This window comes from Nerophis ophidion, linkage group LG03 (genome assembly GCF_033978795.1).
Source record: "Nerophis ophidion isolate RoL-2023_Sa linkage group LG03, RoL_Noph_v1.0, whole genome shotgun sequence".
Taxonomy (NCBI): Eukaryota; Metazoa; Chordata; class Actinopteri; order Syngnathiformes; family Syngnathidae; genus Nerophis; species Nerophis ophidion.
In genome coordinates this window covers 3,300,203-3,327,694 of record NC_084613.1, presented here as the reverse complement: position 1 = coordinate 3,327,694, position 27,492 = coordinate 3,300,203, and the positions used below count along the sequence as shown (strand labels likewise).

General features: G+C 40.3%; 1 protein-coding gene across 1 annotated transcript in view; it reads left to right on the top strand.

Annotated features, from left to right (window-relative positions):
• The window catches only part of sos2 (son of sevenless homolog 2 (Drosophila)), an 82,231-nt gene that overhangs the window by 36,649 nt on the left and 18,090 nt on the right, over positions 1-27,492 (top strand). The window contains exons 6-10 of the mRNA XM_061893949.1: positions 3,334-3,477; positions 5,364-5,474; positions 17,108-17,206; positions 17,278-17,405; positions 19,364-20,019. Coding sequence (XP_061749933.1) covers positions 3,334-3,477; positions 5,364-5,474; positions 17,108-17,206; positions 17,278-17,405; positions 19,364-20,019 — 1,138 coding nt within the window. The remainder of the gene's footprint in view (positions 1-3,333; positions 3,478-5,363; positions 5,475-17,107; positions 17,207-17,277; positions 17,406-19,363; positions 20,020-27,492) is intronic.

The following is a 27,492-nucleotide window of genomic DNA, read 5'->3' as shown; positions in this document are numbered from 1 at the left end:
CATTTTTGGTGATTTAACCCCCAATTTCAACCCTTGATGCTGAGTGCCAAGCAGGGAGGTAATGGCTCCCATTTTTATAGTCTTTGGTATGACTCGGCCAGGTTTTGAACTCACAACCTACCCATCTCAGGGCGGACACTCTAACCACTACACCACTGAGTAGGAGGCCTGCTTCCTTAAAGGGGAACATTATCACAATTTCAAAAGGGTTAAAAACAATAAAAATCAGTTCCCAGTGGCTTGTTGTATTTTTTGAAGTTTTTTTTTTAATTTTACCGGTCTCGGAATATCCCTAAATAAAGCTTTAAAGTGCCTTATTTTCGCTCTCTGCGAAGACACTGGCCATTTCCCTGTGACGTCACACAGTGCTGCCAATGTAAACAAACAATGGGAATACCACAGCAAGATATAGCGACATTAGCTCGGATTCAAACTCGGATTTCAGCGATTTAAGCGATTCAACAGATTACGCATGTATTGAAACAGATGGTTGGAGTATGAAAGTATTGAAGAAGAAACTGAAGCTATTGAGCGAATACCCATTGACGCTATTCATAGCCATAGCATGGCCGAATAGCTGCGTTAGCATCGCCGGTAAAATGTGCGGACCAAACGATCAGGACTTTCGCATCTTTTGACACTGGAGCAACTTAAATCCGTCGATTGGTAAGTGTTTGTTTCGCATTAAATGTGGGTGGAAGGAAATGTAATATAGTTGCAAATGCATCTACAGGTTATCCATACATCTCTGTTCCATGTCTGATTTAGCACCGCCGGTAAATAGCATGTTAGCATCGATTAGCGTAGCATGTTAGCATCGATTAGCTGGCAGTCAACATCAATAAAACTCACCTTTGTGATTTCGTTGACTATCGTTGCAAATGCATCTGCAGGTTATCCATACATCTCTGTGCCATGTCTGTCTTAGCATCGCCGCTCAAATGTGGAGACACTCTGGCACATTCAATGGGGGTCTGGCGGAAGACACTTTGGCATCTTGGGGCCAGTGGTGCAACTTGAATCCCTCCCTGTTAGTGTTGTTACACCCTCCGACAACACACCCACGAGGCATGATGTCTCCAAGGTTCCAAAAAATAGTAAAAAAAACGGGAAATAACAGAGCTGAGACCCGGTGTTTGTAATGTGTTGAAAATGAAAATGGCGGGTGTGTTACCTCGGCGACGTCACATTCTGACGTCATCGCCTCCAGCGCGATGAACAGAAAGGCGTTTAATTCGCCAAAATTCACCCATTCAGAGTTCGGAAATAAAAAAATAGATGGTCTTTTTTCTGCACCATCAAGGTATATATTGACGCTTACATAGGTCTGTTGATAATGTTCCCCTTTAAAGTCTTCGATAAAAGCAAGCAGAAAATGGCGGCCAGTGGGACACCGAATGAATAAATGTGTTCGCATACACAGGCGTACTCAGCTTGATCTAATAATTCGTAAATTGAAAAGTTTGCAAAAAGAGGGGTTTATCAATCAAAGTTCTACTGTCCTATACTAGTATACTATACTATCAATCAATCAATGTCAATCAATGTTTATTTATATAGCCCCAAATCACAAATGTCTCAAAGGACTGCACAAATCATTACGACTACAACATCCTCGGAAGAACCCACAAAAGGGCAAGGAAAACTCACACCCAGTGGGCAGGGAGAATTCACATCCAGTGGGACGCCAGTGACAATGCTGACTATGAGAAACCTTGGAGTGGACCTCAGAAGTGGACAACCCCCCCCCCCCCCCCCCCCCCCCCCCCTCTAGGGGACCGAAAGCAATGGATGTGGAGCGGGTCTAACATGATACTGTGAAAGTTCAATCCATAGTGGCTCCAACACAGCCGCGAGAGTTCAGTTCAAGCGGATCCAAGACAGCAGCGAGAGTCCCGTCCACAGGAAACCATCTCAAGCGGAGGCGGATCAGCAGCGTAGAGATGTCCCCAACCGATACACAGGCGAGCGGTCCATCCTGGGTCCCGACGAGCGGTCCATCCTGGGTCTCGACTCTGGACAGCCAGTACTTCATCCATGGTCATCGGACCGGACCCCCTCCACAAGGGAGGGGGGGACATAGGAGAAAGAAAAGAAGCGGCAGATCAACTGGTCTAAAAAGGAGGTCTATTTGAAGGCTAGAGTATACAGATGAGTTTTAAGGTGAGACTTAAATGCTTCTACTGAGGTAGCATCTCGAACTGTTACCGGGAGGGCATTCCAGAGTACTGGAGCCCGAACGGAAAACGCTCTATAGCCCGCAGACTTTTTTTGGGCTCTAGGAATCACTAATAAGCCGGGGTCCTTTGAAGGCAGATTTCTTGCCGGGACATATGGTACAATACAATCGGCAAGATAGGATGGAGCTAGACCGTGTAGTATTTTATACCTAAGTAGTAAAACCTTAAAGTCACATCTTAAGTGCACAGGAAGCCAGTGCAGGTGAGCCAGTATAGGTATATATGTATGTATATATGTATATAAAGGTATATACAGTATAGGTATATATGTATGTATATATGTATATAAAGGTATATACAGTATAGGTATATATGTATATAAAGGTATATACAGTATAGGTATATATGTATATAAAGGTATATACAGTATAGGTATATATGTATGTATATATGTATATAAAGGTATATACAGTATAGGTATATATGTATGTATATATGTATATAAAGTGTTATACAGTATAGGTATATATGTATGTATATATGTATATAAAGGTATATACAGTATAGGTATGTATATATGTATATAAAGGTATATACAGTATAGGTATATATGTATGTATATATGTATATAAAGTGTTATACAGTATAGGTATATATGTATGTATATATGTATATAAAGGTATATACAGTATAGGTATATATGTATGTATATATGTATATAAAGGTATATACAGTATAGGTATATATATATGTATATATGTATATAAAGGTATATACAGTATAGGTATATATATATGTATATATGTATATAAAGGTAAATACAGTATAGGTATATATGTATGTATATATGTATATAAAGGTATATACAGTATAGGTATATATGTATGTATATACAGTACAGGCGTAATATGATCAAACTTTCTTGTTCTTGTCAAAAGATCCTATATATTAAGGATGTCAAAAATGACAAGTTAAGTCATGTGATTAATCACAAAATGTTCACTTGTGATTGACACTGTCAACTTAACAATATGTTGATTATTGTGGTATTGGTTTGCGATAGTTTTGCCTCATGCGTTGAAGCTAAATAAGACGAAACAGAAATTGACCAACCATTATGCAGCAATTATATGAATGTTGTGTCGCTACGCAGGACGTGGAGGTGATCTTCAGCAACATTCTGGACATTCACGAGCTGACGGTGAAGCTCCTGGGCTTGATTGAGGACGCCGTGGAGATGACGGCCGACGGCAGCCCGCACCCGCTAGTGGGCAGCTGCTTCGAAGACCTCGCCGAGGTGCGGAGCATCGAGAATTCTTTTCACCTGATCTTATTGTGTCCGTTGAAGAGATCCATCGATATGTTTTTGTTCAGGGCTGATACGGAATAGTACCGATAACGGATATTTGGAGCTGATGTTCATTTGCAGTAAAAGTTAGCTAAACATGAATAGTATAAGTCAGTAAACCGCTGAACAAGGCTTTTTGAGCTGTTTTTTTTCTTCTTTACATTATTTTTTAGGAAACGTCGGACATGTAGCTAGACCTGGGCCGATAACAAATGTTTCTTGACGATATATTGACCTACAGTTTATTGCAGATAAACAATATTATTGCCATTATTTTTTGGAGACCAAAAAAAAAAAATTTGTTGTCATGATAATACATAATAATAATGCATGTATAGTAGGGCTGGGCGATTAATATCTCAATATATTTTAGGCCATGTCACGGTACACGGTATACCGTATTTCCTTGAATTGCCGCCGGGGCGCTAATTAATTTAAAACCTCTTTTCACTCCGGCGCTAACCAAAGGCATGCGGTAAATTTAGGCCAGCGCTTATAAATTTGAATGTGATGTAAGGATACCATCATGAAAAGCATATTTAATTAAAAAAAAACGTTATAATGGTCTTACCTTTACTTATAAATGAAGTCCATGCGCAGCTCCTTCTGATCAAAAGCATCAATAACTTGTTTATAGAGGTGAATTATATTTATATAGCGCTTTTCTCTAGTGACTCAAAGCGCTTTACTTAGTGAAACCCAATATCTAAGTTACATTTAAACCAGTGTGGGTGACACTGGGAGCAGGTGGGTAAAGTGTCTTGCTCAAGGACACAACGGCAGTGACTAGGATGGCGGAAGCGGGAATCGAACCTGCAACCCTCAAGTTGCTGACACGGCCGCTCTACCAACCGAGCTATACCGTCTTCCTTATCTTTCTTCAGTTTTAAAAGTCTCTTTGTCTCGATGGAGATCTTCCTTTATTACCACCTCCTGCTTCGATTGAAAGTCCAGTTTAGAAAACTGTTTTATTTTAGATATGTAATCCTCCATGTTAAAAGTGCAAGCGAGAGGAAAAAATAAAAGATCGCTGCTTGTTGTCTCTTCTTCTGCAGCCGAGTAGTCGCAAGGAGAATCACTAGCGCCCTCTACCACCAGGAGGCGGGAGTCATTTAATGACTCATATTTGACACACGCAGCTACGGTATATTAATAAAACATAGCTGCTTACTGTTCTTTTTAGCATATTCAATAGCTTGGACCTTAAATCCTACTGAATAGCTCTTAATCTTCTTCCCTTTATGCGATTTCAAATGATTGAAACCAGCCTCCTCCATTTTGAAAATGATGACAGGTGAAGTGTCACTTGTGACGTGACGAGTTTCACCCTGTGGAAATTCTAGGCATATGCTAATTATTTTGCGAAACGAGTTTCACCCGGCGGAAATTCTAGACATGCGCTAATAAAAAGAATATTTTGCGAAACGAGTTTAATTCTAGGCAGGCGCATACTATATACCCAACGGCAATTCAAGGAAATACGGTACATCAAAATGCCAAATATCGGGACAGATAATCGTTCGATCTCTAGTCTGTTAATCAGGTACAGAATCTGACTCAACTGAGGACATCCCTCAAAATTCAGCGAGCATATCTTAGCAAAAGACAATAATATAACAAGTATGGATATGCTTTAGAGCAGCTGGTGCACAGCTTAAGGGAGTATTCATGTATTTTTTACCTGAAATGAGTTGGCACACAGCCATTGTTGTGTAAATAGCAGACACTTGACTATGACACTGGTACTGTTCTCTTGTACTCACCTCTGTAAGAACCATCAGTGCTCCCGGGGATGTCTTGATGTCCAACGCTCATCTGTGTTTGTGCTTTTGTAGGAGCAAGCGTTTGACCCCTATGAGACGCTTTCCCAGGACATCCTCAGCAGGGACTTCCATGAGCACTTCAACAACCTGATGGCCCGACCAACCGCGGGTCTCTACTTCCAGGTAATACATCCATCCATCCATTTTTTTTACCGCTTCGGGGTGGCGGGGGTGCTGGAGCCTATCTCAGCTGCATTCTGGCAGAAGGCCGTGTACACCCTGGACAAGTCGCCACCTCATCGCAGGGCCAACACAGATAGACAGACAACATTCACACACTAGGGACCATTTAGTGTCGCCAATCAACCTATCCTCAGGTGCATGTCTTTGGAGGTGGGAGGGGCCTATCCCCAGGTGCATGTCTTTGGAGGTGGGAGGGGCCTATCCCCAGGTGCATGTCTTTGGGGGTGGGAGGAGCCTATCATCAGGTGCATGTCTTTGGAGGTGGGAGGGACCTATCCCCAGGGTGCATGTCTTTGGAGGTGGAAGGGGCCTATCCCCAGGTGCATTTCTTTGGAGGTGGGAGGAGCCTACCCCCAGGTGCATGTCTTTGGAGGTGGGAGGGGCCTATCCCCAGGTGCATGTCTTTGGGGGGTAGGAGGGGCCTATCCTCAGGTGCATGTCTTTGAAGGCGGAAGGGGCCTATCCCCATGTGAATGTCTTTGGGGTAGGAGGGGCCTATCCTCAGGTGCATGTCTTTGGAGGTGCAAGGGGCCTATCCCTAGGTGCATGTCTTTGGATGTAGGAGGGGCCTATCCCCAGGTGCATTTCTTTGGAGATGGGAGGGGCCTATCCCCAGGTGCATGTCTTTGGATGTAGGAGGGGCCTATCCCCAGGTGCATGACTTTGGGAGGTGGGAGGGGCCTATCCCCAGGTGCATGTTTTAGGGGGTGGGAGGAAGCCGGAGTACCCGGAGGGAACCCACTCAGTCACGGGGAGTACATGCAAACTCCACACAGAAAGGTCCCGAGCGCAGGATCGAACCCAGGACCTTTGTATTGTGAGGCAGACGCACTAATACAATTCTATTTAAATACCACAATTAGAAAATAACCCAGTTGACCAAAGTGCTTTACAGACATATAATTAAATTACAGGATAATTGCTCCAACCAAGTATTGTTGTATAAGCCTGCACGGTCAATTAGGGGTGTCCTGATACAACTTTGTCACTACTGATACGACAACGATATTGAACTGCTATGATATCAGCAGGAATCATACATACTTTTATTATTTTGTTTGCATTTTTATTAAACACCTTTAACATGTGAACAATAACATATATATATATATATATATATATATATATATATATATATACACACACATATATATATCTTAGGGGGTGTAACGGTACGTGTATTTGTATTGAACCGTTTCGGTACGGGGTATTTTTTACAGCTCTTGACAGATTTGTTTTTTTGTATTTTTGGTCCAACGTGGCTCTTTCAACATTCAGGGGTTGCCGACCCCTGGCTTACACCGATATCCCGTATCAATATGGGATGGATACACCTCTACTGACAAATAAAACTGCGCAGACATTCTTTTAAAGGCCTACTGAAAGCCACTACTAGCGACCACACAGTCTGATAGTTTATATATCAATGATGAAATATTAACATTGCAACACATGCCAATACGCCCGCTTTAGTTTACTAAATTGCAATTTAAAATTTCGCGCGGAAGTATCATGCTAAAACATAGCAGAATGATGACGAGTGCGCGTGACGTCACGCATTGTAGAGGACATTTTGTTCCAGCACCGTTCACAGCTATGAGTCGTCTCTTTTCATCGCACAATTTCACAGTATTCTGGACATCTGTGTTGCTGAATCTTTTGCAATTTGTTCAATTAATAATGGAGACGTCAAAGAAGAAAGCTGTAGGTGGGAAGCGGTGTATTGCGGCCGCCTTTAGCAAAACAAACACAGCCGGTGTTTCATTGTTTACATTCCCGCAAGATGACGGTGAAGCTTTACTATGGAACAGAGCGGTCAAGCGAACATGGTTCCCTACCACATGTCAACCGGCAGGTTTCGGTGAGAAAATGGTGGTAATAAGTCGGCTCTTACCGTAGACATGAGCGGTTAGCTTGCGTCGTTCCTCCTGTGCCTGTTAAAGAGGCAGCTGCGAACTCTCTTGCCTCGCCCCCGACCGTCAGATGCTTCCACCGTGGAGGAGGCGGAAAAAATAAATAAATCTCAGCCCGGCAGCCTTCGCCTCGTCGAGAAACGTGGCTTCCCTCGGAGACACTGGCGGTCGCCACACCCCTCCGACTTTCAGGTTGTACAGGTACGACCATATAATCTCACTAAAACACTAGTAACACAATAAGCAGATAAGGGATTTTCCAGAATTATCCTCGTAAATTTGTCTAATAACATCTGAATCGCTCTGCCGTCTATTTTTTATTTTATTTTATTTACTTATTTATTTTTCTAGTCCTTCACTCTCACTTTCCTCTTCCACGAATCTTTCATCCTCGCTCAAATTAATCGGGAAATCGTCGCTTTTTTCGGTCCGTATCGCTCTCGCTGCTGGTGGCCATGATTGTAAACAATGTTCAGATGTGAGGAGCTCCACAACCCGTGACGTCACGCGCACATCGTCTGCTACTTCCGGTACAGGCAAGGCTTTTTTATTAGCGACCAAAAGTTGCCAACTTTATCGTGGATGTTCTCTACTAAATCCTTAGAGCAAAAATATGGCAATATCATGAAATGATGAAGTATGACACATAGAATGGAGCTGCTATCCCCGTTTAAATAAGAACATCTCATTTCAGTAGGCCTTTAATCTTCCTATATGTTACAGCTCACTGTGTGTTTTTCCAGAACAAAGCACTTCATCAAAAAAGACAAAAAAAAAAGTTTGTGCATGGAAGTCCAAATCAGGTCGCTGGTGTGTTTCCACAGCATTGTGTATATCTGTTCCTGTCCCGCTTTGAAGCCCTGTGGAATTCCTCGCCTTGGCCCGCCAGCGTGTCACAACTTATTCTGTGCCCTGTGTACAGTTTATTCACCGCGGCTGCATTGTTTTATTTGGACATTCCTCACTCAGGAATAGCATTGACTTATGCTCGGCGGGTGGTGTGTTAGCCCATCTGCCTTTTTGTTACACGCCACATTTTCTTAGCGCGACCGACCGGAGACCCATGAGAAACAGCAGAGCTTGCACGCTCACATTGAAAGGGGAACATTATCACAATTTCAAAAGGGTTAAAAACAATAAAAATCAGTTCCCAGTGGCTTGTTGTATTTTTGGAAGTTTTTTTCAAAATGTTACCGGTCTCGGAATATCCCTAAATAAAGCTTTAAAGTGCCTTATTTTTGCTCTCTGCGAAGACACTGGCCATTTCCCTGTGACGTCACACAGTGCTGCCAATGTAAACAAACAATGGGAATACCACAGCAAGATATAGCGACATTAGCTCGGATTCAAACTCGGATTTCAGCGACTTAAGCGATTCAACAGATTACGCATGTATTGAAACAGATGGTTGGAGTATGAAAATATTGAAGAAGAAACTGAAGTTATTGAGCGAATTCATAGCCATAGCATGGCCGAATAGCTGCGTTAGCATCGACGGTAAAATGTGCGGACCAAACGATCAGGACTTTCGCATCTTTTGACACGGGAGCAACTTAAATCCGTCGATTGGTAAGTGTTTGTTTCGCATTAAATGTGGGTGGAAGGAAACGTAATATAGTTGCAAATGCATCTACAGGTTATCCATACATCTCTGTTCCATGTCTGCTTTAGCACCGCCGGTAAATAGCATGTTAGCATCGATTAGCGTAGCATGTTAGCATCGATTAGCTGGCAGTCAACATCAACAAAACTCACCTTTGTGATTTCGTTGACTATCGTTGCAAATGCATCTGCAGGTTATCCATACATCTCTGTGCCATGTCTGTCTTAGCATCGCCGGTCAAATGTGGAGACACTCTGGCACATTCAATGGGGGTCTGGCGGCAGACACTTTGGCATCTTGGGGCCAGTGGTGCAACTTGAATCCCTCCCTGTTAGTGTTGTTACACCCTCCGACAACACACCCACGAGGCATGATGTCTCCAAGGTTCCAAAAACTTGTCAAAAAAACGGAAAATAACAGAGCTGAGACCCGGTGTTTGTAATGTGTTGAAAATGAAAATGGTGGGTGTGTTACCTCGGTGACGTCACGTTCTGACGTCATCGCCTCCAGCGCGATAAACAGAAAGGCGTTTAATTCGCCAAAATTCACCCATTTAGAGTTCGGAAATCGGTTAAAAAAATAAATGGTCTTTTTTCTGCAGTATCAAGGTATATATTGACACTTACATAGGTCTGCTGATAATGTTCCCCTTTAACACACTTCATCATGAACATGACACACCCATGAACATATTTGCATATCTAATGAATACAGCCTTAACAAAAATAATAACCCTTACCGTATTTTTCAGAGTATAAATTGCTCCGGAGTATAAGTTTCACCTGCCGAAAATGCATAATAAAGAAGGAAAAAAACATATATAAGTCGCACTGACTAAGTCCCATTTTTTGGGGGAAATTTATTTGATAAAACCCAACACCAAGAATAGACATTTGAAAGGCAATTTAAATTAAATAAAGAATAGTGAACAACAGGCTGAATAAGTGTACGTTATATGAGGCATAAATAAGCAACTGCTATGTTAACCTAACATATTATGGTAAGAGTCATTCAAATAACTATAACATATAGAACATGCTATACCTTTACTAAACTATCTGTCACTCCTAATACATAAATCCCATGAAATCTTATACGTCTAGTCTCTTACGTGAATGAGATAAATAATATTATTGGACATTTTACAGTAACCGTATTTCCTTGAATTGCCACCGGGGCGCTAATTAATTTAAAACCTCTTCTCACTCCGGCGTTTACCAAAGGCATGCGGTAAATTTAGGCCTGCGCTACTAAATTTGAGTGTGATGTAAGGATACCATCATGAAAATCACATTTAATAAAAAAAAAAACGTTATTATGGTCTTACCTTTACTTATAAATGAAGTCCATGCGCAGCTCCTTCTGATCAAAAGCATCGATAACTTGTTTATGGAAGTCTTCCTTATCTTTCAGTTTTAAGCCAAAAAGGTTCTGCATGTTCTCCCCGTGAATGCGTGGGTTCCCTCCGGGTACTCCGGCTTCCTCCCACTTCCAAAGACATGCACCTGGGGATAGGTTGATTGGCAACACTAAATTGGCCCTAGTGTGTGAATGTGAGTGTGAATGTTGTCTGTCTATCTGTGTTGGCCCTGCGATGAGGTGGCGACTTGTCCAGGGTGTACCCTGCCTTCCGCCCGATTGTAGCTGAGATAGGCGCCAGCGCCCCCCGCGACCCCGAAAGGGAATAAGCGGTAGAAAATGGATGGATGGAGGTTCCCGACCCCTGATCTACAACACTGAATACAGGGGTCGGGAACCTTTTTGGCTGAGAGAGCCATGAAAGCCAAATGTGTTAAAATGTATTTCCTTGAGAGCCGTATAATATTTTTAACACTGAATGTAACTGTCAGGTTCAAACACTGATGACAAGAAGCAAGGAATTAAACAGAGACTGGATTCAATTTAGCTCAATGAGGAGAAAGGTGTAGAGCTGTACACTTGTACAGTGTCGTCCCACGCTCTGACAAGAGAATTCTACGCCTCCTCTTTTATTTGGACTTTCCCTAATTACAACAACTAAATGCTTGCATCTCTTATTCTTTTTATAACATTGTTATTCTGAAGGTCACCAATAATAAATCAAATACTTTTGACCATTAATGCGACTTCTTGAACAGGTGGGATAGACACGGATGGATGGATTAAAATGCATGAGAATGTTTTATATTTTGAACGTTATTTTTAACACTGTGATTACCAGCGGAATTATTAATTACTTTTTGTGTTAAGCAACGTCAGCTAAGATTTATCCGAGAGCCAGATGTGGTCATCAAAAGAGCCACATCTGGCTCTAGATCCATAGGTTCCCTACCCCTGTTGGAGATTATATATGACATATATTATGTTGTGTGTGATATATGACATCTATTATGTTGTATGTGATATTTGACATCTATTATGTTGTATGTGATATATGACATCTATTATGTTGTATGTGATATATGACATCTATTATGTTGTATGTGATATTTGACATCTATTATGTTGTATGTGATATATGACATCTGTTATGTTGTATGTGATATTTGACATCTATTATGTTGTATGTGATATATGACATCTATTACTTTGTAGTATGTGATATTGACATCTACTGGTACTATTACGTTGTTGTATGTGATATATGACATCTACTATTACTTTGTTGTATGTGATATTGACATCTACTGGTACTATTACGTTGTTGTATGTGATATATGACATCTACTATTACTTTGTTGTATGTGATATATGACATTTATTACTTTGTATGTCATATATGACATCTACTATTACTTTGTTGTATGTGATATATAACATTTATTACTTTGTATGTGATATATGACATTTATTACTTTGTATGTGATATATGACATCTACTATTATGTTGTAGTATGTGATATATGACATTTATTACTTTGTATGTGATAAATGACATCTACTATTACTTTGTTGTATGTGATATATGACATTTATTACTTTGTATGTGATATATGACATCTACTATTATGTTGTTGTATGTGATATATGACATTTATTACTTTGTATGTGATATATGACATTTATTACTTTGTATGTGATAAATGACATCTACTATTACATTTTTGTATGTGATATATGACATTTATTACTTTGTATGTGATATATGACATTTATTACTTTGTATGTGATATATGACATTTATTACTTGTGTGTGATAAATGACATCTGCTATTACATTTTTGTATGTGATATATGACATTTATTACTTTGTATGTGATATATGACATCTACTATTACATTTTTGTATGTGATATATGACATTTATTACTTTGTATGTGATATATGACATTTATTACTTTGTATGTGATATATGACATTTATTACTTTGTATGTGATATATGACATTTATTACTTGTGTGTGATAAATGACATCTACTATTACATTTTTGTATGTGATATATGACATTTATTTCTTTGTATGTGATATATGACATTTATTACTTGTGTGTGATAAATGACATCTACTATTATGTTGTTGTATGTGATATATGACATTTATTACTTTGTATGTGATATATGACATTTATTACTTTGTATGTGATATATGACATTTATTACTTTGTATGTGATATATGACATTTATTACTTGTGTGTGATAAATGACCTCTGCTATTACATTTTTGTATGTGATATATGACATTTATTACTTTGTATGTGATAAATGACATCTACTATTACATTTTTGTATGTGATATATGACATTTATTACTTTGTATGTGATATATGACATTTATTACTTGTGTGTGATAAATGACCTCTGCTATTACATTTTTGTATGTGATATATGACATTTATTACTTTGTATGTGATAAATGACATCTACTATTACATTTTTGTATGTGATATATGACATTTATTACTTTGTATGTGATAAATGACATCTACTATTACATTTTTGTATGTGATATATGACATTTATTTCTTTGTATGTGATATATGACATTTATTACTTGTGTGTGATAAATGACATCTACTATTATGTTGTTGTATGTGATATATGACATTTATTACTTTGTATGTGATATATGACATTTATTACTTTGTATGTGATGTATGACATTTATTACTTGTGTGTGATAAATGACCTCTGCTATTACATTTTTGTATGTGATATATGACATTTATTACTTTGTATGTGATAAATGACATCTACTATTACATTTTTGTATGTGATATATGACATTTATTACTTTGTATGTGATATATGACATTTATTTCTTTGTATGTGATATATGACATTTATTACTTGTGTGTGATAAATGACATCTACTATTATGTTGTTGTATGTGATATATGACATTTATTACTTTGTATGTGATATATGACATTCATTACTTTGTATGTGATATATGACATCTACTATTACTTTGTTGTATGTGATATATGACATTTATTACTTTGTATGTGATATATGACATTTATTACTTTGTATGTGATATATGACATTTATTACTTTGTATGTGATATATGACATCTACTATTATGTTGTTGTATGTGATATATGACATTTATTACTTTTTATGTGATATATGACATCTACTATTATGTTGATGTATGTGATATATAACATTTATTACTTTGTATGTGATATATGACATCTACTATTATGTTGTTGTATGTGATATATGACATTTATTACTTTGTATGTGATATATGACATCTACTATTATGTTGTTGTATGCGATATACGACACAGCTGTTTTGAAGGTTAGCATCAGCAGAGAGAATATGAGGGGCCGCTGACCCAGTGGGATACAAATGTGTTGCAGTCAGTCAGCCAGCAGTGTCTTCTCTGCACGTGCTCGGTCTGGCGGCTCCTCAATGGCCACTAGCTTTACTGCTAAATTACATCGCCTTTTAAAAATAGGCCAGGCGGCCACATCGCCGGGGGGCTTATTTCTTCCCCGTCTGGGTGGCAGCCTCCGGTTATAATAAGATGGAAGTTGTACGCGGCTGGATGGCGTGATGTGCGTTCAAAGCGGGGACAGTTTAAATGGGAACATGTTGTCCTTAAATGTCTTCTTCTTCGTCTCGTCGCTTAAGCACACACACATCGGTGCAATAGCTTATATATGTCATGATCCGTAGTCTGGATTATGTTTAGTTTAGTTATTTTCTGTTAGTTTGGACTTCCTTTGTTGTTTGTGTACCTTTTTGTGAGTCAGTTTGGTCACCATGGCAACATATTAATTTCACCTGCTGAGGGTTCCAGACGCACACCTGTTTTTGTTAATTACTTCCTTATTTAAGCCTGCCTTGTCCCGTCAGTCGGTCTTGGTCCCTTGTTTGCGGTACGCAACTGTTTCGTTGGTAATTCTAGATTTCTTGTTACCTGATCCTGTGCTAGTGTTAGCATTAGCTTCTGTGCTTTCGCCACGCGTTTCTTTTCGTCTGTTTTTGTACCAGTGTTTTGTTATTAAATCATTCTTACCTTTTAGTTGTTGTCCGGAGTGTCTATGTTTGCGTTGGAGGAACGATCCCGCATTAAAATGCGACCCCCACGTGACAATATAATGTCGGTAATAGTAGTAGATGCAAATTATGACTACCGGTATGCGAATAGAAAATGGTGTCAAACAGGGAAAGCAGAGGCATATGTAACATCAATGGTTGAAGTAGAAGAACGGGACAGCCAGTGAAGACCTTGCAGAGTTCAAAATACTGTATTTTTCACACTGTAAGATGCACTTAAAATACATAATCCATCCATTTTCTTCCGCTTATCCGAGGTGGGGTCACGGGGGCAGCAGCCTAAGCAGAGAAGCCCAGACTTCCCTCTCCCCAGCCACTTGACATAATCCAGTGCGCCCTATGGTCCGGGGAAGAATGATAATTATTAGCGGCATCTGACATCTGCTAATTCATGACTGTAGGCTCAGATGTACAGTATTAGGACAGTGACTAAAGTAAAATGTACTTTTCCCTGCCACAACAGTGAATTTGACACCAAATAATTTGAATCTGAGCTCTGTGGACTCTTCTTTATCAGCTATTGATCCCAAGCATGTCCCATCAGGGGAAGAGGAGATTTTAAATGGATGCCATGATGGACACATCTCGGGTTACTTTGCTGCCTCGCTCCCTTCCTCCATCCCCGCGTCTTATCAGGTCAGCTGTTGGAAGCACAAAGATGTGCATCAGAGCTGCTTTTTGCTTGATTGATGCACCTGGTGAATAAAGCACATCGAGTGAGACACATGTAGCTTTTTGGAGGGTGTAAATATTTCACAGCGTTATATCAGGATAAGAGTAGACATGTTTGTGAAGATGTGGAAGTACAGCTGGACCATATGCCTTATTTTAATATCTCGATATTTTTAGGCCATGTCACGATACACCATATTTATCTGGATATTTAGCCTCAGCCTTGAATGAACACTTGATGCATATAATCACAGTAGTATGATGATTCTATGTGTCTACATTCAAACATTCTTCTTCATACTGCATTAATATATGCTACTTTTAAACTTTCATGCAGAAAGGGAAATCACAACTAAAAGTGTATTTATGAAACAGTTATTAAGCAGTAGCACAAACATTCATGTCATTTCCAAAACAGAAAGTGCAAGATTGTCAGAGATATTTTAAAACAAGCTATGAGTGCACTTTTGTGCATGATGTCACTAAGATGACATATCAAAACAACACTCCATTAAAGTGCACTTTTTGTACAGAACGCCACTACAATCGTTTAAAACAAATAAAGTGCACTTTTGTGCATGATGTCACACAAGATATTTCAATAACTGTCAAATAGTGTATGTCCTTCACTATGTGGTAGGTTCCTGCGGACATTATCTCCTTCTGTTGTTGACTATTTTTTTCATACGGTGTTGATGTGGAAATGGTTACCTCAGAATTTTATTGGTCTGACACAGAATGGAGATGTTGACAAGTTTCAAGCACTCTTCATTCTCTAGCGCTGTGGTTCTCAACCTTTTTTCAGTGATGTACCCCCTGTGGACATTTTTTTTAATTCAAGTACCCCCTAATCAGAGTAAATAATTTTTGGTTGAAAAAAAGAGATAAAAAGGTAAAATACAGCACTATGTCATCAGTTTGTGATTTATTAAAGTGTAAAAGCAGTGCAAAATATTGCTCATTTGTAGTGGTCTTTCTTTAACTATTTGGAAAAAAAGATGTTTAAAAATAACTAAAAACTTGTTGAAAAATAAACAAGTGATTCAATTATAAATAAAGATTTCTACACATAGAAGTAGTCATCAACTTAAAGTCCCCTCTTTGGGGATTGTAATAGAGATCCATCTGGATTCATCAACTTCATTCTAAACATTTCTTCACAAAAAAAGAAATCTTTAACATCAATATTTATGGAACATGTCCACAAAAAATCCAGCTGTCAACACTGAATATTGCATTGTTGCATTTCTTTGTACAGTTTATGAACTTAAATTCATATTTTGTTGAAGTATTATTCAATAAATATCTTTATAAAGGATTTTTGAATTGTTGCTATTTTTAGAATATTTTTTTAAAATCTCACATACCCCTTGGCCTACCTTCAAGTACCCCCATTTGAGAACCACTGCTCTAGTGGTTGACTTTTCAAATGATGCTACATATTAGCAGTAATGCTACTGTTTGTAGCAACGATTTTGCCCCACACTTGACAAATTACGGTTGTCTGTTCGACATTTTCCCGCTTGAAGCCAAACCACCGCCAGACGTTAGACCCATTGCTGTTTTTCTTGGGAATTAAGTATTCCTTCATTTGTTACCAGATTGGCACCTTCTTTCTCTCGTATTACCACAGCTAACGTTACCCATGCTGCTACCTTTCTTCTCCGCGTAATAAGGTGTGCTTGTTTTACATCTCTGTGAGACGCAGAGACAAGAAAGAGTGAGAAGAGCCTGTAGTTTAATGCCTGCAGCTAAAAGCAACTGCGTGAGAACGTATACTCCAATATCACCATATAGTCAAACCCGCGATATATCGATATATATATCGCCCAGCCCTACGTTGAAGAGTTTTGTTTTCCTGTTAATCATCTCATGTTTTTGTGTCTCTGCAGTCCGTAGCAGAAGGCTTCAAAGAAGCCGTCCAGTACGTCCTTCCGCAGCTTATGATGGTGCCTGTTTACCACTGCATGCACTACTTTGAGCTCCTGCAGGTAGGAGATGTTTCTCTCCAATGGAAACAGCAGGCGGAACTCCTCTCTCTCACACCTCCGCCGCTTTGCAGCAACTCCAGGAGCGCAGTGAGGACCAGGACGACAGGGAATGTCTCAAACAGGCCATCACGGCGCTGCTCAACCTCCAGTGCAGCGTGGAGCGCATCTATGCCAAACAGCAGCCTCGGCGAAAACCCGGGTATGTCCACAGAACAGGGCAGTAAGACATCCGTCCATCCATTTTCTACCCCTTGTCCCTTTTTGTCCGGTTTAATGCTTGATGTCAGAACTGAAAATACATTTAAAAATGTAAGCAAAAGCTGTTTGCAAGATTATGCCGACAACGTAAAATTTTGTAGGGGGTTGGTGTTTGGGCCTAGAAAGCCATGAAGATCTGGATAAAGTTGGAATACACACTGCAAAAACTGAATTCTGAGTGAGATTAAATATCTCAATAGGGGTGATATTTGCTGATAATTCTTCTCACTAAGCAGATTTTATGTTAAAGTGTTTTACAAACCCCGTTTCCATATGAGTTGAGATATTGTGTTAGAATACAATGATTTGCAAATCCTTTTCAACCCATATTCAACAGAATGCACCACAAAGACAACATATTTGATGTTCAAACTCATAAACTTTATTTTTTTCTTGCAAACAATAATTCACTTAGAATTTCATGGCTGCAACACGTGCCAAAGTAGTTGGGAAAGGGCATGTTCACCACTGTGTTACATCACCTTTTCTTTTAACAACACTCCATAAACGTTTGGGAACTGAGGAAACTAATTGTTGAAGCTTTGAAAGTGGAATTCTTTCCCATTCTTGTTTTATGTAGAGCTTCAGTCCTTCAACAGTCCGGGGTCTCCGCTGTCGTATTTTACGCTTCATAATGCACCACACATTTTCCATGGCAGACAGGTCTGGACTGCAGGCAGGCCAGGAAAGTACCCTCACTCTTTTTTTTACAAAGCCACGCTGTTGTAACACGTGCTGAATGTGGCTTGGCATTGTCTTGCTGAAATAAGCAGGGGCGTCCATGAAAAAGACAGCAGCATATGTTGTTCCAAAACCTGTATGTACCTTTCAGCATTAATGGTGCCTTCACAGATGTGTAAGTTACCCATGCCTTGGGCACTAATGCACCCCCATACCATCACACATGCTGGCTTTTCAAATTTGCGTCGATAACAGTCTGGATGGTTCGCTTCCCCTTTGGTCTGGATGACACAATGTCGAATATTTCCAAAAACAATTTCAAATGTGGACTCGTCAGACCACAGAACACTTTTCCACTTTGCATCAGTCCATCTTAGATGATCTCGGGCCCAGAGAAGCCGGCGGCGTTTCTGGATGTTGTTGATAAATGGCTTTCGCTTTGCATAGTAGAGCTTTAACTTGCACTTACAGATGTAGCGACCAACTGTATTAAGTGACAGTGGTTTTCTGAGCCCATGTGGTGATATCCTTTAGAGATTGACGTGGGTTTTTGACACAGATGGAAGGTCATGGTCATTCAATGTTCGTTTCCGGCCATGCCGCTTACGTGGAGTGATTTCTCCAGATTCTCTGAACCTTTTGATGATATTATGGAGCGTAGATGTTGAAATCCCTAAATTTCTTGCAATGTCACTTTGAGAAAGGTTGTTCTTAAACTGTTTGACTATTTGCTCACACAGTTGTGGACAAAGGGGTGTACCTCGCCCCATCCTTTCTTGTGAAAGACTGAGCATTTTTTTGGGAAGCTGTTTTTATAGCCAATCATGGCACCCACCTGTTCCCAATTAGCCTGCACACCTGTGGGATGTTCCAAATAAGTGTTTGATGAGCTTTCCTCAACTTTATCAGTATTTATTGCCACCTTTCCCAACTTCTTTGTCATGTGTTGCTGGCATCAAATTCTAAAGTTAATAAAAAAAAAATGTTGATGAGTTTGAACATCAAATATGTTGTCTTTGTAGCATATTCAACTGAATATGGGTTGAAAAGGATTTGCAAATCATTGTATTCTGTTTATATTTACATCTAACACAATTTCCCAACTCATATGGAAACAGGGTTTGTATAAAAAAACAAATCAAAGCCCAGTTTTGACATATGTGCAAGTTAAGTGTTCCTCCAGTGTGATGTGTCTTGTTTGTCTTCCCCCCCCTGTAGGGAGCCCATGTACCGCCTGTACAGCCGGCAGGTCCGTAGCAAACAGCTGGCCATCAAGCGCATGAACGAGATCCAGAAGAGCATCGACGGCTGGGAAGGCAAGGACATCGGCCAGTGCTGCAGCGAGTTCATCCTGGAAGGTCCGCTCCTGCGAGCGGGCGCTAAACACGAGCGCCACAACTTCCTCTTCGACGGCCTCATGATCAGCTGCAAGGCCAATCAGAGCTCCCGGCTGCCGGGTTCGGGCAGCGGCGCCGAGTACCGTCTGAAGGAAAAGTTTGTGCTCAGGAAGGTCCGCATCGTGGACCGCGAGGACTCGCCCGAGCTCCGGCACGCCTTCGAACTGATGGGCAAGGACGAGAACTGCGCCGTCTTCTGCGCGCGGACCGGCGAGGAGAAAGCGGCGTGGATGGCGGCGCTGGTGACCCTCCAGTACCGCTCCACCCTGGACCGCATGTTGGACACCATGCTGCAGCACGAGGAACGGGCACACCCGCTCAGGCTGCCCTCGCCCGAGGTTTACCGCTTTGCCGTGCAGGACTCTGAGGAGAATATCGTTTTTGAGGACAAAGTGCAGAGCAAAACGGGCATCCCCATCATCAAGGCGGGCACGGTGGTGAAGCTCATAGAGAGACTCACCTACCACATGTATGCTGGTAAGACACGCCAACACATCTTCTTTGCTAAAACAAAGTCAACTAAATCAGACCTCCGCCAAGTTCTAATAGCCTCGATTTGCCTTAATGTGAGTGTGATTGCTTGTTTGTGTTGGCCCTGCCATGAGGAGGAGGTGGCGACTCGTGCAGCTGGGATAAGCTCCAGCCCCACAGCCACCCGAGAGGGACAACTGGTAGAAAATGGATGGATGAAAATGTTTCTTTAAAGGCCTGGGAAATGAGATTTTCTTATTTAATCAATCAATCAATCAATCAATGTTGACTTATATAGCCCTAAATCACTAGTGTCTCAAAGGGCTGCACAAACCACAACACAAACCACTACGACATCCTCGGTAGGCCTACATAGAACCTTAGAGAGGAGGAAAGCAATGGATGTGGAGCGGGTCTAACATGATACTGTGAAAGTTCAATCCATAATGGATCCAACAAAGTCGCAAGAGTCCAGTCCAAGTCCAGTCCAGTCCAAAGCGGATCCAAAACAGCAGCGAGAGCTCCCGTTCACAGCGGGGATTAAACGGGGATAGCAGCTTCATTCTATTTGTCATACTTGATCATTTCGCCATATTTTTGCTGAAAGGATTTAGTAGAGAACATCCACGATAAAGTTGGCAACTTTTGGCCGCTAATAAAAAAGCCTTGCCTGTGCTGGAAGTAGCAGGCGATGTGCGCGTGACGTCACGGGTTGTGGAGCTTCTCACATCTGAACATTGTTTACAATCATGGCCACCAGCAGCGAGAGCGATTCGGACCGGGAAAACGACGATTTCCCCATTAAATTGAGCGAGGATGAAAGATTCGTGGATGAGGAAAGTTAGAGTGAAGGACTAGAGAGAAAAAAAAGACTATATACAGCGGGAGCGATTCAGATGTTATTAAACAAATTTACAAGGATAATTCTGGAAAATCCCTTATCTGCTTTGTAGGAGCCTAAATACTGTCTGAAATGTTTCTTTAAAGGCCTACTGAAATTAGATGTTCTTATTTAAACGGGGATATCAGGTCCATTCTTTGTGTCATACTTGATCATTTCGTGATATTTTTGCTGAAAGGATTTAGTAGAGAACATCGTTGATAAAGTTTGCAACTTTTGGTCGCTAATAAAAAAGCCTTGCCTGTACCGGAAGTAGCAGACGATGTGCGCGTGACGTCACGGGTTGTGGAGCTCCTCACATCTGAACATTGTTTACAATCATGGCCACCACCAGCGAGAGCGATTCGGACCGAGAAAACAACGATTTCCCCGTTAATTTGAGCGAGGATGAAAGATTCGTGGATGAGGAAAGTGAGAGTGAAGGACTAGAGAGAAAAAAAGACTATGTACAGCGGGAGCGATTCAGATGTTATTAGACAAATTTACAAGGATAATTCTGGAAAATCCCTTATCTGCTTTGTAGGAGCCTAAATGCTGTCTGAAATGTTTCTTTAAAGGCCTACTGAAATGAGATGTTCTTATTTAAACGGGGATAGCAGCTCCATTCTATGTATCATACTTCATCATTTCGCCATATTTTTGCTGAAAGGATTTAGTAGAGAACATCCACGATAAAATTCGCAACTTTTGGTGCTGATAAAAAAGCTGGCAGGTAGCAGACGATGTGCGCGTGACGTCACGGGTTGTGGAGCTCCTCACATCTGAACATTGTTTACAATCATGGCCACCAGCAGCGAGAGCGATTCGGACCGAGAAAACGACAATTTCCCCATTAAATTGAGCGAGGATGAAAGATTTGTGGATGAGGAAAGTGAGAGTGAAGGACTAGAGAAAAAAATAAAGACTATATACAGCGGGAGCGATTCAGATGTTATTAGACACATTTACAAGGATAATTCTGGAAAATCCCTTATCTGCTTTGTAGGAGCCTAAATACTATCTGAAATGTTTCTTTAAAGGCCTACTGAAATGAGATGTTCTTATTTAAACGGGGATAGCAGCTCCATTCTATGTGTCATACTTCATCATTTCGCCATATTGCCATATTTTTGCTGAAAGGATTTAGTAGAGAACATCCACGATAAAGTTCGCAACTTGTGGTCGCTAATAAGAAAGCCTTCCCTGTACCGGAAGTAGCAGACGATGTGCGCGTGACATCACGGGTTGTGGAGCTCCTCACATCTGAACATTGTTTACAGTCATGGCCACCAGCAGCGAGAGCGATTCGGACCGAGAAAACGACGATTTCCCCATTAAATTGAGCGAGGATGAAAGATTCGTGGATGAGGAAAGTTAGAGTGAAGGACTAGAGAGAAAAAAAAAGACTATATACAGCGGGAGCGATTCAGATGTTATTAGACAAATTTACAAGGATAATTCTGGAAAATCCCTTATCTGCTTTGTAGGAGCCTAAATACTGTCTGAAATGTTTCTTTAAAGACCTACTGAAATGAGATGTTCTTATTTAAACGGGGATAGCAGGTCCATTCTATGTCTCATACTTGATCATTTCGCAATATTGCCATATTTTTGCTAAAAGGATTTAGTAGAGAACATCCACGATAAAGTTTGCAACTTTAGGTGCTGATAAAAAAGCCTTGCCTGTACCGGAAGTAGCAGACGATGTGCGCGTGACGTCACGGGTTGTGGAGCTCCTCACATCTGAACATTGTTTACAATCATGGCCACCAGCAGCGAGAGCGATTCAGACCGAGAAAACGACAATTTCCCCATTAATTTGAGCGAGGATGAAAGATTTGTGGATGAGGAAAGTGAGAGTGAAGGACTAGAGGAAAAAAAAAAAAGACTATATACAGCGGGAGCGATTCAGATGTTATTAGACAAATTTACAAGGATAATTCTGGAAAATCCCTTATCTGCTCTGTAGGAGCCTAAATACTGTCTGAAATGTTTCTTTAAAGGCCTACTGAAATGAGATTTTCTTATTTAAACGGGGATAGCAGCTCCATTCTATGTGTCATACTTCATCATTTCGCCATATTTTTGCTGAAAGGATTTAGTAGAGAACATCCACGATAAAATTCACAACTTTTGGTGCTGATAAAAAAGCTGGCAGGTAGCAGACGATGTGCGCGTGACGTCACGGGTTGTGGAGCTCCTCACATCTGAACATTGTTTACAATCATGGCCACCAGCAGCGAGAGCGATTCAGACCGAGAAAATGACGGTTTCCCCATTAATTTGAGCGAGGATGAAAGATTCGTGGATGAGGAAAGTGAGAGTGAAGGACTAGAGAAAAAAAAAGACTATATACAGCAGGAGCGATTCAGATGTTATCAGACAAATTTACAAGGATAATTCTGGAAAATCCCTTATCTGCTCTGTAGGAGCCTAAATACTGTCTGAAATGTTTCTTTAAAGGCCTACTGAAATTAGATGTTCTTATTTAAACGGGGATATCAGGTCCATTCTGTGTGTCATACTTGATCATTTCGTGATATCGCCATATTTTTGCTGAAAGGATTTAGTAGAGAACATCGTTGATAAAGTTTGCAACTTTTGGTCGCTAATAAAAAAGCCTTGCCTGTACCGGAAGTAGCATACGATGTGCGCGTGACGTCACGGGTTGTTGAGCTCCTCACATCTGAACATTGTTTACAATCATGGCCACCAGCAGTGAGAGCGATTTGGACCGAGAAAACAACGATTTCCCCATTAATTTGAGCGAGGATGAAAGATTCGTGGATGAGGAAAGTGAGAGTGAAGGACTAGAGAAAAAAAAAAGACTACATACAGCGGGAGCGATTCAGATGTTATTAGACACATTTACAAGGATTATTCTGGAAAATCCCTTATCTGCTCTGTAGGAGCCTAAATACTGTCTGAAATGTTTCCTTAAAGGCCTACTGAAATGAGATTTTCTTATTTAAACGGGGATAGCAGCTCCTTTCTATGTATCATACTTGATCATTTCGCCATATTTTTGCTGAAAGGATTTAGTAGAGAACATCCACGATAAAATTCACAACTTTTGGTGCTGATAAAAAAGCTGGCAGGTAGCAGACGATGTGCGCGTGATGTCACGGGTTGTGGAGCTCCTCACATCTGAACATTGTTTACAATCATGGCCACCAGCAGCGAGAGCGATTCGGACCGAGAAAACGACGATTTCCCCATTAAATTGAGCGAGGATGAAAGATTTGTGGATGAGGAAAGTGAGAGTGAAGGACAAGAGGAAAAAAAAGACTATATACAGCAGGAGCGATTCAGATGTTATCAGACAAATTTACAAGGATAATTCTGGAAAATCCATTATCTGCTCTGTAGGAGCCTAAATACTGTTTAAGTTAATTTACATTTTATGGAAGGTGCTTTATGTTTATTCAGCCAAAAGGGGACTATTTACTTTATTTGCATGATAAGAAAATTGATATATTAAATGCTTAGAGTAATTATATAAATCTCACTTTAATTGTAAATATTACATTTGTCAAAATGATTTGATGACGTAACTGTTTTAAGTGCATATATGGCGGAAGGATCTGTGTGGTTTTTGGACGCAAGGTGTTATGGGTAATGGCTGTCAGGTGCGGTGGGATCGAGTCACACAGTTTTTTTAACTCACTCGTACTTTTTCTAACTAGTACTGCAACAAACTCTTAATTTTGTCATTCATTTGTTCCCACATCGTGACCGTTTTATTTTTTGAATTATTAAGATCACAAGTAAACTATACAAACGAAGAAGAACGTCTGCAGTTTTGTTTTGTTGTTGCCGCAGCAAGCGGAGTGAATGTGATAGTAGAGGAGCGTCAAGCTTAAGGCTACTTTAGGAATCTACATGCTTATTGTGTTACTAGTGTTTTAGTGAGATTATATGGTGGTACCTGTACAACCTGAAGGTTGCCCCCGCACCTTTCTTCAGCACCAGTCGACGGGTGGTGGCGATGCCCATCTCTGCCCTTCGCAAGGGACCCTCTTCGAAACACGATCTTTCGAAATGATGGCTGCATAATACACTGTACTTTGTGTGTGTGGTCCAATCCAACCGTGTTCGCTTGACCGCTCTGTTCCATAGTAAAGCTTGACTGTCATCTTTCGGGAATGTAAACAATGAAACACCGGCTGTGTTTGTGTTGTTAAAGGCGGCCGCAATACACCGCTTCCCACCTACAGCTTTCTTCTTTGACGTCTCCATTATTCATTGAACAAATTGCAAAAGATTCAGCAACACAGATGTCCAGAATACTGTGGAATTATGCGATAGAAACAGACGACTTATAGCTGGGAACGGTGCTGGAACAAAATGTCCTCTACAATGCGTGACATCATCATACCGAGACGTTTCAGCAGGATAGTTCGGCGCGAAATTTAAAATTGCAATTTAGTAAACTAAAAAGGCCGTATTGGCATGTGTTGCAATGTTAATATTTCATCATTGATATATAAACTATCAGACTGTGTGGTCGCTAGTAGTGGCTTTCAGTAGGCCTTTAAAACAGGGGTGTCAAATACAGAGTGGGCCAAAATGTAAAACTGAACAAAGCCACGGGCCAAGGTTGAAATAATTCACCTTCTAATTGGGACCCAAACAAGTTTTACATTAAATATTGAAAAAGCAAGGCTTGTATGACATTATAGTGACATGCAAAATCCAGTTTCAAATAATAATAAAAAAATGTCATTGGCATATCAAATAAAATGTAAATAAAAATGTAATGTCTCTTTTCTATTTGCAGCCTTCTGAGGTAAATATCAAAATAAACTTTTTTCCACAGGCTAATAATACATTTGAAAATAAAATAATAATGAATAAATCAAACATTCAAGTCTTGAAGTAGCAAGAGAAAGTGCATGAATAAAACGGTAGTTATTGCTCAGTTTGCTACACTGATTTGCTTTAGCACTGAATATGGAACAAGCAACACTTATATAACTTCATAGTGCAAAAGAAACTTTCAAAAAACAATGGTATATTAAATACGATTTAAATAAAAAATTGAATACCTCTTTTCTATTTGCAGCCTTCTGAGGTAAAGTATATTATATAAGTAAAGGCGGTTTAGCTCGATTGGTAGAGTGGCCGTGCCGGCAACTTGAGGGTTGCAGGTTCGATTCCCGCTTCTGCCAACCTAGTCACTGCCGTTGTGTCCTTGGGCAAGACACTTTACCCACCTGCTCCCAGTGCCACCCACACTGCTTTGAATGTAACTTAGATATTGGGTTTCACTATGTAAAGTGATTTGAGTCACTAGAGAAAAAGCGCTATATAAATAGAATTCACTTCAATTCACTAAAGTATCAACATTAACTTTTTCCACAGGCTAATACAACCTGAATAAATGAATAAATCAACCACTTAGGCCTTTTTACTGCTCAGTTTGCCACACACTGATCTAATCTGATACCTGCCATCTTTTCTTTGATGCCAGTTCATTGAGGTGGGGGGGGAGAGATGGTGGTAGCAGGGGTGTATATTGTAGCGTCCAGGAAGAGTTAGTGCTGCAAGGGATCGTGGATATTTGTTCTGTTGTGTTACGGTGCGGATGTTCTCCCGAAATGTGTTTGTCATTCTTGTTTGGTGTGGGTTCACAGTGTGGTGCATATTTGTAACAGTGGTAAAGTTGTTTATACGGCCACCCTCAGTGTGACCTGTATGGCTGTTGACCAAGTATGTATTGCATTCACTCATGTGTGTGTAGAAGCTGCATATATAACGTGACTGGACTGGCACGCTGATTGTAAGGAGGAAACGCGGACGTGACGTCGGGTTGTAGGGGACGCTAAAGGCACGACCCCAATATTGTTGTCTGGGTGGAATTCGGGAGAATGGTTGCCCCGGGAGATCTTCGGGAGGAGCACTGAAATTTGGGAGTCTCCCAGGAAAATTAGGAAGGTTGGCAAGGATGAGTGTTAGTAAACCGGCGGGCCAGCTCTAATGCTAACTTGATATTGACTCAAGGGCTAAACGAAATTACACGGCGGCCAGGGTTTGAAACCCATGCTTTAAAAGATCACTGCTAGCGGGCAGGCTTCTTTTTTTCACCACAGTTCCCTCTGCTAGATCACGTAGGCCAGGGCTGTCCAAAGTGCGGCCCGCAGCCAATTGTTTACCGGCCCGCCGCACATTCTGCAAAAAATTGCAAAATTGATAGTATTGCAAAAATAAAAAATAAACATTTAAAAAAAGTGGAATGAGGTGAAATCTAATGAGAAAAAGTGGCAATGTTGACACAAAACTGCTATGCAGGCAGTTTTTTTTTCCTTTTGTCTTTATTTTCTTTCTTTTCCATTGCTTAAAAAAAAGGACAACAAAATCTGTTATAATGAATTATTACTTAAAAATTACCACTTTAAAATGTTTTATGTGGAAAAAATATTGCATATGTTGTGTGGTTGCCATATAAAAACATCACAGTTTTGACAAACGAGCATAAAACAAACAAAATTATAGTTCAAACTTAAAATCGACAGATATATCGGAAGTTGATCTTGAAATTTAAGTGTTAAAAGAAAAAAAAACTAATAAAAATGCATCACTTTATGAGTGGGAAACCT